Source organism: Nomascus leucogenys, chromosome 22a (genome assembly GCF_006542625.1).
Source record: "Nomascus leucogenys isolate Asia chromosome 22a, Asia_NLE_v1, whole genome shotgun sequence".
Taxonomy (NCBI): domain Eukaryota; kingdom Metazoa; phylum Chordata; class Mammalia; order Primates; family Hylobatidae; genus Nomascus; species Nomascus leucogenys.
In genome coordinates, this window is record NC_044402.1 from 140,917,258 (window position 1) to 140,934,666 (window position 17,409).

A 17,409-nucleotide genomic window follows, 5' to 3' on the forward strand; every position below is an offset into this window, starting at 1 on the left:
GTAGAACTAGGGGTGCCATCGAAAACAGTCTGCCCTTGGCACTGCAGGGCCCCACCGGGCAGGGCGCTGGGGGCAGTGAGGAAGGTCCCATCTCCGTTGTCTTCCCTGTCAGCTTTGGATGCAAGGCTGATCCACACCTCTGAGTGACTGCGTAAGCCTAGGGGTTCCTGGTGAGTTTGGGATGGGTGCCCCAAGATCATGGCCCTAAAGAGGGCACATGGGGACCTGAGGTCCTATGGGAAAATTGAAATGATGCCTCAGTGCTCTGTCTCGCAAACGTGAACACACACTCTCCTTCTCAGACTTCCTTCCTGCCCCACGGAAGGAGGGGAGACACAGAAGGTTACACAACGGGGAGACTGAGTCCAGACACAGGAAACACTACTCAGGGCCGACGCTGAGTCAAGTGCGGTACCCGAATCCAGCCCTGCACGGCCACACCTCAATGGAGCAGAAGAGAGAGGTGTCCTGGGTTCCTGGATAGTTCCCCAGCCCCAGAAGCCCCGTCCCTAGGAATTTGAATTCTTACTTGATGACAACAGCGACATCATGGTGGCCCCTGTTATTCCACAGCCTCAAAATTCACCCGCTGTGAGCTCACTAGCAGCTTCTGCCAGGCGAGCAGCCCTTCCCTCGGGGCTCAGGCTCCTGGACAGGCTCAGCCTTGCGCAGCCTTCGCCAGGTCCACAGAGAATGGCGTTGGGAAGTGTGGACCTGGAGGATGGGGTGGGGACAGGCAGGCCAGGCCCTCGTTCGTACCCTAGCACAGGGCTCCTAAATGAGAGGTCTCCAGCACTGCCCAGAGGAACTTCTGCGATTGTGGAAATGATTCCTGCCTGCTTTGTCCATTAGCCACTCCTCTCAGCAAGACACACACACTCACTCACTCCACCTGCCACGAAGGAACTTAACTTCTAACTGTATTTAATTCGCATCTAAATGGCCACACGTGGTTGGTGGGTGCTGTAGTTGACAGCGCTGCGTGAAGGCTCCGGAGCTCCTCGCACCGCAGGGCCCACAGCACAGACCACACCGGTAGACTTGGGGGAGTGGCAGGGGTGCCAGGAGAATCCTGCCCTGCCCGTAGCCCCGGATGGAAGGATGACATTGAGTTCGCGACGCTGCGCTCCTCGGGAATACGAACCACACCTGGAAGCAGCCTGCCCCGGTGGCCCCAAGGTTCCCCGGTCCCTTCAGCGGCTGCCCCAGGGGCCTGGCCGGCAGTGTCTGGGAGGGAGCAACGATCCCGCCTCCTGGGATCTCCCGGGCGCCGCCCGGAGAGGGAGCGAGGGGCTGGGGGTGCTGCTCAGCCGCTCCGCGCGCCTCGGCCCCGCGCCGCGCTCGATTCCCCGGCGGCCCGCGCCCCTGGCTCCCGGCCCTCCCCGCCCGGCGCCCCGGCCCCGCGCCCCGGCCCCGCGCACAGCGCCCCCGGCGGCGGCCGAGCGGAGCCCGAGCGGGGCGGCGCACGGCGCGGGGCCGGGCCGGGCGGCTCCCGGCGCGACTTCCTGTTGTGCCCGCGCCCCGCCGCCGCCGCCCGGCGCCCCTCGCCCGCTGCCCGCGGCCCGGCGCGGCCGCCGCCCATGGATTTCACCTAGTGCCGGCGGCCATGGCCGCGCAGTGCTGCTGCCGCCAGGCGCCCGGCGCCGAGGCCGCGCCCGTCCGCCCGCCGCCCGAGCCGCCGCCCGCCCTGGACGTGGCCTCGGCCTCCAGCGCGCAGCTCTTCCGCCTCCGCCACCTGCAGCTGGGCCTGGAGCTGCGGCCCGAGGCGCGCGAGCTGGCCGGCTGCCTGGTGCTCGAGCTGTGCGCGCTGCGGCCCGCGCCCCGCGCGCTCGTGCTCGACGCGCACCCGGCCCTGCGCCTGCACTCGGCCGCCTTCCGTCGCGCCCCCGCCGCCGCCGAGACGCCCTGCGCCTTCGCCTTCTCCGCCCCCGGGCCGGGGCCCGCGCCGCCGCCCCCGCTGCCCGCGTTCCCCGAGGCGCCCGGCTCCGAGCCCGCCTGCTGCCCGCTGGCCTTCAGGGTGGACCCGTTCACCGACTACGGCTCCTCGCTCACCGTCACGCTGCCGCCCGAGCTGCAGGCGCACCAGCCCTTCCAGGTCATCCTGCGGTACACCTCGACCGACGCCCCCGCCGTGAGTCCGGGGCGGGCGCCGGGGCTGCGGGCCGGTCCGCAGGGCGCTGCTAGCGGCCTCTCGCCGCACGGCCAGGCTGAGGGACGCGGATCTGCGCCCTACAGGTGCCCCCTTCCCCCCACCCTGGTGATTCCCAGCTGTTGCCTGTGAGCCCTTAGGGCCCTTGGATAGAGGCCGGAGTCCTGCGGGGACACGGGACAGACAGCATGTCACTTAGGGAAGCCTCCCGTTTAGGTGTTCGGTCCCTGCCTGGGGACATGAGCAGCTTCTGTCACCCACTAAGGTGTACATCTGCAGGATCCTGGCACCGAGGGTTGGGCTGGAGTGTCAGCTGCGGAAGGGCCTCCATGTGACCAGGGCCTGCAGATGAGTCCAAGCCTGAGGCAGAGGAAAGGGCCATGGAGGTTGTGATGCTCGGTTTGGGGCTCCCTTGGCCAGCACTGGTGGAGTGTTGAGACCAGTGGGCCCCGCGACCCCAATATAGACACACATAGGCTCTGCAGGGCTTGCACACTGGGTACCCCCCACTCCGGAGACTGCAAGAAAGGCCAGGTGACTGAGGCAGGCGCTGTGGCTGCAGCACCCCCTCCACCTCCACCTCCACCAGTGGGGGTGTGTACAGGATGGAGCAGGGCCTTTCCTGCCTACAGCATGGGGTTCATACTGCATCCCTAGGTGCTATGGACGGCACACATGTGACACCCAACATATGCAATACACACACAGCTGTGGAGGCGCTGGGAAGTCCAGCTGTCACTGGTCACGGCACATAAATGGACAGGGTGGTGGAGAGGTGGTAGAGAGGCGTCAGGCCACAAAGAGCCAAGGTGACATCTGGGCAGGAAGAACCCAGACTAGTGCACCCCATGGGCTTCCTGTACATTTCCCAGGAGCCCTAAGCGGGACCTGCCACCTCACCTTCTTCCCAGAACCCCTGTGGGTGTGCAGGCCGCTGGCCAGCCGGTCCCGCCCCTGCTGTGGTATTCCAGGGCTCTGACAGGTGGCAAGTATGCCTCCCAGTATGACAGGTGAGAACTGAGGGATGGGCTTCCCCTTGGCCTTGATCCGTGTTTGGAGCCCATGTGTCTGGTCCACCCAACACTGGCCTGCACAGTGGCCGGACCAGGGCCCTCAGCAGGCTGCTGTGAACGGGGCCCAGTGAGCAAGGGTGGCCATTGTCTCTTGGCTTCCTATGGCCCACTGGGTGGCCCTTGGGTGCTCTGGGCAGGGAGGGTGGCATAGTCCCCAAAGTCTGAGTGGTGTCAGGGTTGGCAGGCTGTAGACAGGGGGCCTGGCGTCACCTGGCCTATGAGCTGCCCCACTTGCAGAAGGCAGAGTATTTGACTCTAACCTCAGGCACGCCCCTTTGTATGTGAGCGCCATGGGGCTGGGGCCACACGTGGAGTCCCCTTCTCTTCCTGCATGTTCCAGGGACTCAGGCCCAAATCCCTAAGCCTGTCCCTGTGCCAGGGAGGATGCAGCGGGAGCTCCCTGGGAGGCCCTGCCAGTGGGCCCCAGGCCCCCAGAGGCTTTTTGGAGGTGCTGCAGATGCTTGGGCCCATTCCCGCACCCCAACCCCACCCAACCGCACCCCAGCAGGAACAGCGTTCTTCCTGCCCTGCAGTTTCTGGAGCCCTTCAGCCTTGTTCCTTTTCCACCAGCCCATCAGCACCTGTGCCAGGGTGCCCTGATGGGGACTGGTGACCCATCTGTGGGGCAGGGCCTGTCCTGTCTGGGAGTCTGCCCCAGCCCCTCACTTCAGGGCAAGTGGGGAGCTGTGGGCCCTGCTGGTATCTGGGAAGCCAGGCTACTGAGGCTGTGGGGTGGACACGGGGCAGTAGGGAGAGGTGTGAGTGGGCAGAGCCACAGAAGGGCCTCAGGAGGGTGAGGCAAGGCCGCAGGAGAGGAGTAGTTGTGAGGGGGCCGTGCAGGCTGAAGGGTTGAGGAGACTCCTGCAGGGAGGTTCCTTCATACAGATTCCCAGGTCCCAGCCCCCTCAAGGGGGAGGCTGTGTTTGTGAATGGCTCCCCAGTTGGGCCCTGAACACCCTGGCAGCCCAGGGCTCAGCAGGAATGGGAGACGCCTGTGCCACCTTGCTGCCCGGCCAGGGCAAGGCCAGGGCACCAACAGGAAGTTTGGAAGAGATCTGAGAGTGCTGGCAGGGGTCTGGCCGGCTCTGCGGGGGAGGCAGCCCTCCTGGTCTGGGGTCCTCCAGGCCCTCAGTGGCGGCCCTCAGCTGTGGATTCCTCGTCCACTCTCAGAAACGTGTTGGGGGCGTCTTCCACTCATGGTCGTGGGAGGGCCTGTGCATGAGGAGCAATTCAGTTTGCCTTGACAATCTCATTCCGGCAGAGGGGAGGGTGGGGACAACGTGCAGGGCTGACTTGGGACGAACGTGATGTGGCTGTGGTTGGAAGAGGGTCCCCCTCCCAGACTCTGAGCTGCCGTCACTAGAGAGGTCAGAATTCCTGGAAGGAAGATGAGACGGGTGCAGCAGGATAGTGGCAGGAGGGCCCGGGGGTGCAGGCTTCTCAGTGGGGCTGGGGCCTCGGCATCTAGGGGTGAGGAAAGCCTCAACAGCTGTGGTGCAGATGAGAGGTTTGCCGGGGTGGGAGGGTGGGGGTGACCTTAGGTGGGTAGCAGCTGCTGTGAGCACACCCATTCCACAGCACTCACCGCAGCCCCCAGCCTCCAGGCAGCGGCCCCAGCCATCCTTCCCTTGGCCACTCCTGTCCCCTGCCAGCAGGGGCCTCTGGCCTGGCCTCCACTCCCTGCTTGCCGTCGCCTGGCCTGGAGCCTGTCTCTTGCGGGGTTCCTCCAGGCGAGGCTGCCTGGGCTCAGGGCGGCTCTGGGCCCGGGTGTGCTGCCTGCCAGTGTGTAGCCATCAGGAGACTCTGGCTTCCCAGGTTCCACATCCCGGGCTCCCTTTCCTGGCCATGACCAGATGAACTGCTGGGAATTTGGTCTGAGTGTGTTCCGGCTGTGCCTCAGTTTCGCTATAGAAGCTAAGATAATGCAATGATGGGCTATTCCCTTTCTTCGCCCTGGCGTTAGCTGGGAGATGCCTCTGTTGGCTCCCTGATGCAGGGCCTCCTGTCTGGGTTGGGGTCTGGCCCTGATGACACAGCACAGGCCACACCCTGGGTCACCTGCCCGGGATATCCCCCTGCCCAGGCAGGCAAGTGAAGGCTAGGGGGTGGCTATTGGCCCTCGATGAACCCAGCAAGATAATCTGGCCATTGTCCCCTCCCAGAGCCTCCTGCCTTCTCTCAGGCTGCTGCCCAGTGGCTAGGGCCCAGCACCCCAGCTGGGTGGCCGTCTGCTGATGCACCATCCTGCCCACAGATCTGGTGGCTGGACCCAGAGCTGACCTATGGCTGCGCCAAGCCCTTCGTCTTCACCCAGGGCCACTCTGTGTGCAACCGCTCCTTCTTCCCGTGCTTCGACACGCCTGCCGTGAAGTGCACCTACTCTGCCGTTGTCAAGGTCAGGGGCCGTCAGCTGCCGTCACCTTGCTCCCAGGACAGCCCAGTGGCCTGGCCACATTGCCTCCCCCTTGCTTCTACCTGCCTGGGCTGTGGCCCCAGCTGCCAGCAGGCCACAGTGCTAGCAGGAGCCTACCCTCCCTACTCTATGGGAGGAGCCGCTTTGCAGGGAATGGGGGAAGCCGGGCTGCCTCCAATGGGCCTGAGGGGGTCAGGGTCCCGGACCCAGGGTGAGTCCCCAGTGGGATTGCAGGGGCTTCAGACAAGGGGTCTCCAGACAGAACTGCTGATCCCCAGTGGGGTCTGTGGGTCACCGGGCCCGAGCTTGGCAGCACCCTCTGTGTTGGGACGAGGTTTGCAGGCTGGGAGCTAGGGGTTCCGAGTGGAGGGTGGCAGTTCTTTGGAGAGAAGTTCTCTGACAGAAACATTCCCTGATGGGGATATAGGGTTTCCTGCTACGAATATGGGGCTGCCTGACAGGCTCCCTGGCCTGGGCTGTGGGTATGCTGATGCTGGGGCCACCCGGTCTCAGTCCGGCCTCCTTACAGGCGCCATCGGGGGTGCAGGTGCTGATGAGTGCCACCCGGAGTGTGTACATGGAGGAAGAAGGCGTCTTCCACTTCCACATGGAGCACCCCGTGCCCGCCTACCTCGTGGCCCTGGTGGCCGGAGACCTCAAGCCGGCAGACATCGGGCCCAGGTAGGGCCTCCTGCCGGGGCCTTCTGGGGCTGCCCAGGCCTCGGGGAGAGCCCCACCAGGGGTCTGTGGCCTGTGTCCATGGCTGCCCTGCTGAGGACCCCCACTGGCCTCTGGGAGCTCTGGGCCAGCCCTGCCCCTGCCTTGGTGCCACCGCCAGGGCCCTGCCTGCCAGGCCCTCCCACCCATGTGCCCTCAGACCCGGCAGCCTGGCCCACCCAGTGCCTGCCCTGCAAACTGGTCCTTCCTGCCAAGGCCCCCGCACAGCCTGGCACCCTCACACCTTTGTTGGTCCCTTCAGCCTAGAGATAAAATGAGCTAAGTGGCCCCTGGAATGCCGCTCTGCCCTCCTGTGGGAAGGGCCAGGGTGGCTGCCCATCCAGTGAGGCAGGGCAGGCTGCGGGCTGGGGTGGTCAGCCAGGCTGGGTGAGGTGTGGGTGTTACTGGAGCCCCAGGGCAGTGGGAGAGCCTGGTGGGGTGAGCGGAGCTGGGGCTGCTCGGCCTCAGCTCACCCTCTCTACGTGCAACAGGAGCCGCGTGTGGGCCGAGCCGTGCCTCCTGCCCACGGCCACCAGCAAGCTGTCGGGCGCAGTGGAGCAGTGGCTGAGTGCAGCTGAGCGGCTGTATGGGCCCTACATGTGGGGCAGGTAGGCCCCGGGGACCTGTGGACCTGGCTGGCTGGAAGGAGGAGTCAGAGGGGGAGCCCCTCATCTGACCCCTAGGGTGTCCTTTCCCCGTCTCCTGGGGAGGAAGCGGAGCTCGCTGCAGGGGCTGGGCTGATCCCTGCTGGATGGAAGGTGGGGTGTGGGTGTGCGGGGTGGGCGTCTGAGCCCCGAGGTCTGCCACCCTCACCGCCCTCCCGGTGCAGGTACGACATTGTCTTCCTGCCACCCTCCTTCCCCATCGTGGCCATGGAGAACCCCTGCCTCACCTTCATCATCTCCTCCATCCTGGAGAGCGATGAGTTCCTGGTCATCGACGTCATCCACGAAGTGGCCCACAGCTGGTTCGGCAACGCTGTCACCAACGCCACCTGGGAAGAGATGTGGCTGAGTGAGGGCCTGGCCACCTATGCCCAGCGCCGCATCACCACTGAGACCTATGGTGCGGCCAGGGCTGGGGGGGGGCAGCCACTGGGGGCCCTGGGCACTGAGCCAGGGGCAGAGAGCCTAGCCTGGATCCCCTGCCATGCTGCAGGTGCCCACACCCCCTGCCTTCCCTGTCTCCCCCTACACCCCCTCACCTCTTCTCTGTCTCTGGACCCCATCCAGGTGCTGCCTTCACCTGCCTGGAGACTGCCTTCCGCCTGGACGCCCTGCACCGGCAGATGAAGCTTCTGGGAGAGGACAGCCCGGTCAGCAAACTGCAGGTCAAGCTGGAGCCAGGTACCTGCTCCTCAGGACCCACTCCCGGAACTGGGGATGTCACCCCTCAAGGCCTCCTTGCCTGCCCTTCGTGGGTTCTGGCTGTGGCTTCTCTGTCCAGCACTGTGCCTGGACCCCTGCCAAGGCTAAGCTGGGAGCCCCTGGCCAGGGCAAGGCCTCCCCAGGCTCCCACAGCCACTGCCGCCTCCCTGGCTCTGAGCACCAGTCACAGTGGTATGTGAGTCCTCAGTCTTCCCCGAGGCCCTGCCGCTGCACGCCCAGGGCATCAGCACACATCTGGACATGTGAGGGACAGTGGCGTTTGGCCCTTCCTGCTCCTGGGAGCCTGACCACCGCCCCTCCCTGTCCCATGGGACACTGGTGGTTTCGGATGCCAGCCCAGGTGGGTGTTCACCTTGCAGGAGTGAATCCCAGCCACCTGATGAACCTGTTCACCTACGAGAAGGGCTACTGCTTCGTGTACTACCTGTCCCAGCTCTGCGGAGACCCACAGCGCTTTGATGACTTTCTCCGAGTGAGCAGCCCCCTGCCCGGGACGGCCCTGCTGCCATCTGCCCCCAGCCCCTCCCCAGCTCACAGGGTTGCCCACTCTTCTGGCAGTTGGGGTGGAATTGGCAGGGGCCTGTGAGCCTGGCTGGGACCTAGTCTGCCTTTCTTTGTGGGGAGTGCCTGGGTTGCTACCTCCTCTTCTCCCACCCTCTGTTTGGTCCCTTGGCAGGGCCTGTGTGCCAAGTGTTGGCTCCACAGCGCCCACTAGCTGCCTCTGTGCCCACCTGTGCCCAGCACGTACCTCGGCGCACACCCTGCAGTGCCCTGCAGGCCTCTCGTGGGGCTGCCTGTGCCCCGCCCTTCCAGGCCTGCTGAGGCCCCACCTCTGCCACACAGGCCTATGTGGAGAAGTACAAGTTCACCAGCGTCGTGGCCCAGGACCTGCTGGACTCCTTCCTGAGCTTCTTCCCGGAGCTGAAGGAGCAGAGCGTGGACTGCCGGGCAGGTGAGCCTGACCCCCCCGCTGCAGCCAGGGAGCCGTGGGTGTGATGACAGGCGGGGCCTCTGCTGCCTGAGGGGCAGCTCCGCCTGGAGGAAAGCCCTGTCAGTTCACTGTCTGTCCTTCAGCCGACCTTTGCTGGACCATGTGGGCCCCAGGCCGGTATGCTATGAGAACAGGGCTGGGGTCGGGGGCCTGCCTGGGCGCAGTGGCACAAGGCTAAGCAGGCCGAGTTAGGCACTCCCAGGCAGCGGGCCATGGAAACCAGGTGTGCAGAGGGCCTGGTGCAGGAAGGGCGGGTGACGGGGGTGTCCTGGAGCTGGAGAACAGCATCCAGCCCTGCTTATGTGTCAGTTGTAAAGGTGTCCCTGAGGGTCTGAGGGCTTGGGGCCCAGGAAGGCACTGCAGGGTTCAGACATTCAGGGAGAGGCCAGAATTGCTGGAGGGTGGTGAGGTGCCACTGGGAGGGCTGTGCGTGGTGACACCAAGTTTTGGAAGGTACAGCAAGTGCATCAAGAACTTTTTGTGGGTAGGGGATGGGCACTGCCCTTCAAAAGCAGGAATATCATCTTAAGACCCTGTTGCCCCCATCCCGCCCCTGCTGGTTCATGGCACAGGTGGCCTCCACCAGCACTGAGGTTGGGTTTAGACTACTTCGTTGCCTCCCACCCAGGAGAGGCGTGGAGTGGGTGCAAGTCCCTTGGTCACCAACCCAAGTCTCTGCCTCCCTGTACCCCTTCACAGAAGCCCCTTCAGTGGCTTCAAGTGGCAGTGCTGGCTGGAGCTGACCCCGCCTTCCTGAATGGCCCATGTCCCTGGAACAGGCCACCTGCCTGGGACACACTCAGGGTCTGGGGTCTCCTGGGCAGATTGCTCAGGCAGCCCCTCCCTAGCCTGGGCAGGGACCCCAGGGTCACTTCTCCCCTCTAGGGCTGGAATTCGAGCGCTGGCTCAATGCCACAGGCCCACCGCTGGCTGAGCCGGACCTGTCTCAGGGATCCAGCCTGACCCGACCCGTGGAGGCCCTTTTCCAGCTGTGGACCGCAGAACCTCTGGACCAGGCAGCTGCCTCGGCCAGTGCCATTGACATCTCCAAGTGGAGGACCTTCCAGACAGCACTCTTCCTGGACCGGCTTCTGGATGGGTCCCCGCTGCCGCAGGGTGAGTCCCTGCAGCTGATGGGGCTGGCCCAGGGGCTGGGGTGCAATGGCGGCCCAGCCCTGACCTGCTCCCTGCCCTGCAGAGGTGGTGATGAGCCTGTCCAAGTGCTACTCCTCCCTGCTGGACTCGATGAACGCTGAGATCCGCATCCGCTGGCTGCAGATTGTGGTCCGCAACGACTACTATCCTGACCTCCACAGGGTGCGGCGCTTCCTGGAGAGCCAGGTGCAGTCACCTGCCCAGGGGGCCAGCCTGGAACGGCCTAGCCGTGCGGACTGGGAGTCCCACCCAACTCCCTAGTCTGAGCCCTCGGGGCAGGCCAGGCACATTCTGGAGAATGGGGTGGGGAAGACGTAGGGGTCTGTTGGGAGTGGGGGCATGCACCGGGTACAGGTACCAGGGGGCAGCCTGGACTCCACCAGTTCTTGGAGAAGCTGTGGAAGGGACCAGCGGGGAGCAGGAGTTTGGGGTCCAGGCCACCACAGCCTGCTGGGCCCTGGGCCTTCAGCGTCCTGGTCTGGGCAGAGGGGACGTCCCAGCTCCTCAAGAGAGAGGCCAGAGCCCTCAGGCCCGTGGGCCCTGGCTGCCCTGTTCCCTGTATGTGCTCCCTCCAGCCCAGGCTCCCTGGAGATGGGGCCTCCATGGTCGGCCTGGAAGGGCAGGGTGGAGGTGGGAGGCTAATGGTAGGCCTCCTGGCCACCGGAGTCCAGGCCACAGCCCTGATGATGAAGCTGGGAAGCCAGGGGCAGGAGAGCCGCCTGGCCGGGCTGGCAGGGTGGGCTGGCTCCAGGGAACTGGGGAGCCCACCAGTGTGACCGAGTGCCCCTCCTGCAGATGTCACGCATGTACACCATCCCGCTGTACGAGGACCTCTGCACCGGTGCCCTCAAGTCCTTCGCGGTGGAGGTCTTCTACCAGACGCAGGGCCGGCTGCACCCCAACCTGCGCAGAGCCATCCAGCAGATCCTGTCCCAGGGCCTCGGCTCCAGCACAGAGCCCGCCTCAGAGCCCAGCACAGAGCTGGGCAAGGCTGCAGCAGACACAGACTCGGATGCACAGGCCCTGCTGCTTGGGGATGAGGCCCCCAGCAGTGCCATCTCTCTCAGGGACGTCAATGTGTCTGCCTAGCCCTGTTGGCGGGCTGACCCTCGACCTCCCAGACACCACAATTGTGCCTTCTGTGGGCCAGGCCTGCCATGACTGCGCCTCGGCTCTGGCCATGAGCTCTGCCCAGGCCCACAAGCCCCTCCCCTGGGCTCTCCCAGGCAGGGAGAATGGGGAGAGGGATCTCCTTGTGTCTGGCAGAGACCTGTGGACCTGGCCTCCCCACTCCCAGCTCTCTTGCACTGCAGGCCCTGGGGCCAGCCTGCACACGCCATGCCTCCTGTCTCAACACTGACAGCTGTGCCTAGCCCCGGATGCCAGCACCTGCCAGGTGCCGCCCCTGGGGCAAGGGCCCCAGCAGCCCTATGGTGACCGCCACACTGTGCCTTAACGTCTGCCGGGGGCCCAGGCTGTGCTGTCCCTGCAGCACGCCTCCTTGCAGGGATCTGAGCCACCCTCCCCGCACAGCCCTGCACCCCGCCCCTGGGGTTGGCAGCCTCAGTTGGCCCCTGGCAGAGGAACAAGGACACAGACATTCCCTCAGTGTGGGCGCAGGGGACACAGGGAGAGGACGGTTGTCCCTGGGGAGGGCCCTGTGGCCCCAGGCAACCTTAGCCCCTCAGAACAGGGAGTCCCAGGACCCAGGGAGAGTGTGGGGACAGGACAGCCTGTCTCTTGTAGCTTCCTGGGGCGGGAGGCACATGGGCAAAGCAATACCCCAGGGGAAGTGGGAGGTGGTGCTGGTGCTGTCTCTAGGCCCACCATGCTGGGAGAGGCGGTCGGGGCCTGGGGCCTCCAGCCTGGGACTGCTGTGATGGGGTATCACGGTGATGGTCCCATTAAACTTCCACTCTGCAAACCTGATCTCCGCGCTCTTTCTCGCGACTCTTGTCCTCTGCATCTTCCTGGCTGTGTAGGGTGGGCTGGCCTGGCCTGCCAGGACTTGGGGCCTGGAGCTGGTCAGGGGCTGGGTGTGGCCCCCTCCTCTGATACACAAGCCCCAGAGCAGGCTCCCCGAATCCTGCCCAGGCCCTTGGCTGGACCTCCTGGGCCTGAGTAGCCTCTGGATGTCACAGGGAAGCCATGTGTCACCTTCACTCTGGGCCTTCACCTCCGGATTAAGCCAAATCCCAGCCTCAGTGGTGATCCTGTCCCAAGATGGGTACCAGGTGTCAGGCGTGTTTCGTTTTGGAGAATTGAGATTTGCATTTTCCCAGGTGATGGGTGTCACTGCCCTTCAGAGTGCCCAAGGATGTGGCGCCACCATCTCAGTGCCACACACACCTGGCTAACATGCCGTGGCCCAGAAGCAGCACGTCCCTTCTCCCAACCCACTGGCCAGGCCCAGTCACAGCTCCACTCCACACGTGGCAGCCAGGAAGTGGGGAGGGCAGGAGGTGTTGGGCAAATAACCCTGATACCATCACTGTCCAGTCCCCAGCCACCAAATGTCCCACTCACCCTCCTTCCTGTTCTGGATGCCCTTCCCCTCCCCTCCCCAGGGCATATGAGTCCCCCTCCAGTGGTGGTGGCAACCCTGGTCTAGGGTCTGGGGCCGTCTCTACATGTGTTGCTTCGTGTACCTTCTTCACATCAGGTCTGGGGGAGGCGCCACCCCATCCAGAGACCTAGGAACTAGAAGACTGTCACTGCCCCTCACACTCAGGATGACTGCAGTAACCCCTGTGAAAGCGGGTGTGGAGGGCACCTGGCAGCCCCTGCTCCATGGCCATCTAAAGTCTTGCCAGGCAGGCACAGCTAGGGCCCCTGCCTGGGAGTGGACACCCCACTCCCCCAAGTCATGTTCTCTGTGGCCTGGGGCTCCAGCCTCGGGAGGACCACTTTCATTTCTTTCTTGACCACGCTTGATGGTGTCCTCAAAGGAGCCCTCCTCAGTGGCAAGACTGCTTTCTCAGCCTCTTCCCTGCCAAGGTTGTTTTCAAGTCCCAGCAGTCACAAACTTTCATCCTGGGCTCTTCTTTCTTTTGCATTTCAACTCTCGAAATGACTCTGTGGTCTGCAGGTGACTCCACTCCAGGTGCCTACAGCCACGCCCACAGCGCCACCTCTGGACGCTGCTGAGCTGCGCACCTCTGCCTGACACCTGCCTTTGGGAAACTCAGCAGCAGTGCCCAGCATCATAACCCTGGGGGCAGGAGGGCATCTGGATCCAGGATGGCGCCCTCGCCACAATTTGTCTTGGCTCTGTACCCGCCTGTGGGGTGCACAGGAGGGCTCTTTCAGCCCAAAGTCTTTGCGTTCCTGGCCTTCGTTCCTCTTCCTCCCAGCTTGCAAGTGCAGAATTTTTTTTTAGCTCATCGCTTCCTTGTAGTCCCTTGTCAAATGCAGCCTCTGGCCGATACTCAGGCCTGTGTTGTTTCCCAACCTCTCCACTAGATACGCACACTTAGCTCACGATCTGCCTCATGAGTCATCCCAGTTGAGCTTTACCAAATGTTTTGCCCCACCTAACAGCCTGCCAACATTCCAAATCCTGGCAGGTCACATGTTTTGTTAGCACAGCACCCCTCTTCTAGCGGCCAGCTTCTCTATTAGGCCAAGTTATGCTCCAGCCAAACAACTACGAAGCGCAGATGTCTCACACAACAAAGCTTTCTCACGCTGCAGGCCCACCTCAGACTGGCAGGGGAAGGGTGGATTCTCTTCAATGTGACCACTCTCGGACCTGTACCGATGGAACAGAGATCTCGAATGTTTTCAGGCACCTTGCCAGGCATAAGAGAGCTGTTGAGGGGCTCACACTGGCAGTGGAAGCTCTGAGGGGCCTACAACCACAGGGGCTGCAACCCCACCACATGCACAAAAGTGGGGGTACATGGCAAACAGCACTAATGACCACGACAGAGCTGAGGCCAGAATGTGAGAGAGATCTGCATTTTGGGGATTAGGGCCTAGCCAGGCAGGTAGGAGATGATGTTCAAAAAGGGAAAAGAAGCTTGATGAAAGACTGGTTTCTACAGAGACAGATTAGAGAGCTGAACCCTGAGACAACAGTGAGGGAGACCCATGCAAATTCCTAGGCCCTAGAGGTCCAAATAAGGTTTTCTAAGTCCCTCAGGCCATGACCTGTTCAGTCCAGACCTGTCTCCCAGAGTGTTTCTCTGCCGTCCCTACTCTAACTGGGACTTACTGGTGGTGCTTCTCTCCTAAGGCCAGATGCTTTGCACAGAACATTAGGAAACTCCAGATAGAAAGGTAAGGCACAATTGAGAATCACCTGCCCAGGACAGCAACACAGTGCGAAGGAAAACAGGCCACTCAACCCAAACTTACACCTGAGACAGAGGCAACAGAAAAATCAGAAAAGGACTTTAGAACACATATAATCAAAATCTCAGACCTAAAGGCAACTTTTGAAATAAACCATAACATAGGAAGAGGCACTTGTGAAACAAGAACAGGTAGTTTATAAAAAAGGACCAGCCAGAGACCCTGGACATTTTTTAAAAAGCAATTATTAAAATAAAAAATGAAAACTCAGTGGAACAGTGCTATGGTTTGAATGTTCCCTCCAAAATGCACGTTGAAATTTAATTGCCACTGTGATGGTATTAAGAGGTGGAACCATTAAGAAGCGATTAGGCCATGAGGGTTCTGCCTTCATGAATGGATTAATGTCATTATCAGAGTGGGTTCATTATCATGAGCATGTGTTGTAAAAATGAGTGTAGCTGTCTCTTGCTTGTGTGTCCTCTTGCTCTTCCATCTTCCCCCATGGAATGGTGTGGCAAGAAGGCCTTTACCAGATGCCAGCCCCTCGACCTTGGATTTCCCAGCCTCCAGAACTGTAAGAAATACATTTACTTTCATTATAAATTACCCAGTCTGTGGTATTGTTATAGCAACAGAAAATGCACTTGGGGATATTAGGTTGTGGAGAGTAAAAAAAAAAAAAAAAAAAGTTCCAATCAAGGCATCCTCATTCTCAACATGGCGTGCATTCTACCCTCCAGGGGTCCCCTCCATGGCCCTTCATCTGCCCCCAACCCTGCAACTCAGCCTCATTTCTTTAGCCATTTTCTCCCCCACATCTCTCTTCCCTTCCCATCAGACCTTCACACCCTGCAAGCTAAGCCACATCAACTAGCCATGGCCTCAGGGCTCTAACTCAAGCAGACACCAAGGTGTTTTCCCTAACAAAGACTGTCCTTTTACTAAGAGGAATCTGATGTCAGCTGTTAGTCTCCCCCCCCTCCCCCATCTCTCAGAATAATCACCTGGTCAGACAGAAGCCCAAGAGCAGGGACATGCCAGCTAAAGGTGGAGCTTGGCAAGGGTGTCTACAGAGTGGCCAGGCCCAGCACAGATCTGAGGGGCTTTTAACAGGCACAGGCAGAGTGCTAAGGAGATCACTACCACCCACCCACCCATCCAGCCAGGCCCAGATAAACCTCTCTTTGTTCCAAATGAATGAGCAAACAGAAAAATTCCACAATGTGGAGGGAATACAACACCCACAATGCAGAAAATAGCCCACATCCGAAATATGCTCACCTCAGATAACTAGTCAACTGTGCAAATTATCTGCATAATCCTCATAAAATTGAAGAACACAAAACCACTTCATACCAACAGTTAGGAAAAAAATTCCTATAAGGAGCATGTACCATATTTATTCCCACTCTGTTTACTAAGCATGTATTATAATGAGAAAAATAGCTCAACCTAAAATATTGCCAACAAAGAATCCATTCCTCACGTTGCAGTGAACGAAGAGGGCTGAGGTCAGCCTGCTTTTATGCTGGCTGCCCCAACTCTAAGGAGTTGATGTGTCCTACTGTTAACAGTGGAGGATGTCCAGGTTCTTGGCGTCTTAAATAAAGAATTGGACAAAACACACACAGAGAGCAAAGAAGGAATGAAGCAATTTATTGAAAATGAAAGTACACTCCACCGTGTGGGAGTGGGCCTGAGCACAGGAGCACAAAAGCCCTGTTATAGAATTTTTGAGAGTTTAAATACCCTCTAGATGATTCCATTGGTCACTTGGGGCACGCGTTATGTAGATGGAGAGGATGAAGTTACAAAGTCATTTGCTTGGCCCATGCCCTATGGAGAAGATATTTCCTGTCATAACTGAAGTGTAAATCAGCCGATGTTCCCTGCACCCAGACCCTATTTTCCTGCCTCCTACCTACAGCTGTGTGGTCCTGAGCTGTCACCTCTTCCCTTTGAAGCTCAGGTTCCTCATCGGTAAAATGAGGCAGAAACACCTACTGCTGAGATGTGTGACAATCACACAAACTCAGTGTCTCAACATGTTGTCCATGTGTTTGGCCCTCTGAGCCCTTGAGGGCTGCCCCAGGTGGGACCCTCTTCACTTTTCTTGGAGAACTGACCATGGGTTGCAGCAAAGACTAAAATGGTTCCTGTTTCAGCCCTGCCTGGGAAGATTCAGCGGGAACCTTTAGGCTAGGAAAAGGGAGAAGGACCCTACCCCCACTGTACCCGACCTGAGAGAAATCCACAGAAAGGCAATCCTTGCTAACTCTGGGCAGTATGTGGACAAGATACTAATTTTTAATCTCTGCATCTCCATGAGAATGCAATGACCAGCACAGTGAAGTGCCCAATTACTGCCCCCTGAACAAACGGAGATGTCAAGTTCAGAAAAGATCCTGGCTGAGGAAGACAGGGAACATTCCCTTGAAAAACAAGGGCAGTCATCCAGACAGAACAAGAGGAGTGGCAGGATGAGAGGAGGCAGATAAGGTTGATTCTATAGGGCTCCTCAACACCCAGGAACCTGAGAAGTAAGTGGTCAGATGTATTTCAGTCCACTGGCCGGCAGTGGGGTCATGGTGGGAACTAGTCCCACCTGAAGGACTCTCATCTTCCTACAATCCTCAAACGCTGAGGCATGGGGATGCTGTTCCCTCCTTGAAGTGAGGGCCCCGAGGCTCTCATACTTTAATTACAGTACTTCAGACCAAGAGCCTGCAGTTGAGGCGGCCAGGGTCACGAACCAGCTGCCCCCCAAACTCCTTATCTCACCAACCCAAGCTGCTTACAATCCCTCCAGATATCCCAGGAGCCAGGGGGGAATGTCGATTTTCATGGCTGAGGGAACATCTTTGCACCCTGGGGTAGTGGACCACAGGGCATGTGGAATGTCTTAGTCTGTTTCACGCTGCTATACCTGAGGTTGGGTTTGTTTGTTTGTTTATTTATTTATTTATTTATTTAGAGATGGAGTCTCGCTCTGTTGCCCAGGCTGGAGTGCAGTGGTGCGATCTGGGCTCACTGCAAGCTCTGCCTCCCGGGTTCACGCCATTCTCCTGCCTCAGCCTCCCAAGTAGCTGGGACTACAGGTGCCTGCCACCATGCCCGGCTAATTTTTTTGTATTTTTAGTAGAGATGGGGTTTCACCGTATTAGCCAGGATGGTCTCGATCTCCTGACCTTGTGATCCACTCGCCTCGGCCTCCCAAAGTGCTG

At 60.5% G+C, this 17,409-nt stretch overlaps 2 protein-coding genes and 1 long non-coding RNA gene across 5 annotated transcripts in view; 1 reads left to right on the top strand and 2 right to left on the bottom strand.

Annotated features, from left to right (window-relative positions):
* ANKMY1 (ankyrin repeat and MYND domain containing 1) overlaps positions 1–1,662 on the bottom strand; it is a 108,506-nt gene extending 106,844 nt beyond the window's left edge. The window contains exon 1 of the mRNA XM_030803650.1: positions 1,592–1,662. The gene's annotated coding sequence lies outside the window, so the exon portion shown is untranslated. The remainder of the gene's footprint in view (positions 1–1,591) is intronic.
* On the top strand, positions 1,474–11,815 carry RNPEPL1 (arginyl aminopeptidase like 1). Of its 3 annotated transcripts, none has more exons than XM_030803656.1 (11): positions 1,474–2,131; positions 5,477–5,617; positions 6,165–6,316; positions 6,844–6,960; positions 7,182–7,417; positions 7,585–7,698; positions 8,100–8,212; positions 8,584–8,692; positions 9,650–9,847; positions 9,930–10,072; positions 10,682–11,476. In XM_030803656.1, exons 1-11 carry the CDS (start codon positions 1,607–1,609, stop codon positions 10,973–10,975), a joined length of 2,142 nt encoding a protein of 713 aa, XP_030659516.1. In that variant the 5' UTR covers positions 1,474–1,606; the 3' UTR covers positions 10,976–11,476. The 3 variants fall into 3 exon arrangements, with proteins under 3 accessions (XP_030659516.1, XP_030659517.1, XP_030659515.1); XM_030803657.1 differs by having other exon boundaries at positions 1,475–2,131; positions 7,182–7,366; positions 9,617–9,847; XM_030803655.1 differs by having other exon boundaries at positions 1,476–2,131; positions 9,617–9,847; positions 10,682–11,815.
* On the bottom strand, positions 3,167–17,139 carry LOC115832473. The gene is made up of 3 exons (XR_004027976.1): positions 16,814–17,139; positions 8,485–8,488; positions 3,167–3,178 (listed from the first exon to the last, which is right to left on the bottom strand). It is a non-coding gene; the product is annotated as an uncharacterized LOC115832473 (long non-coding RNA).
* Positions 17,140–17,409: the final 270 nt, after the last annotated feature.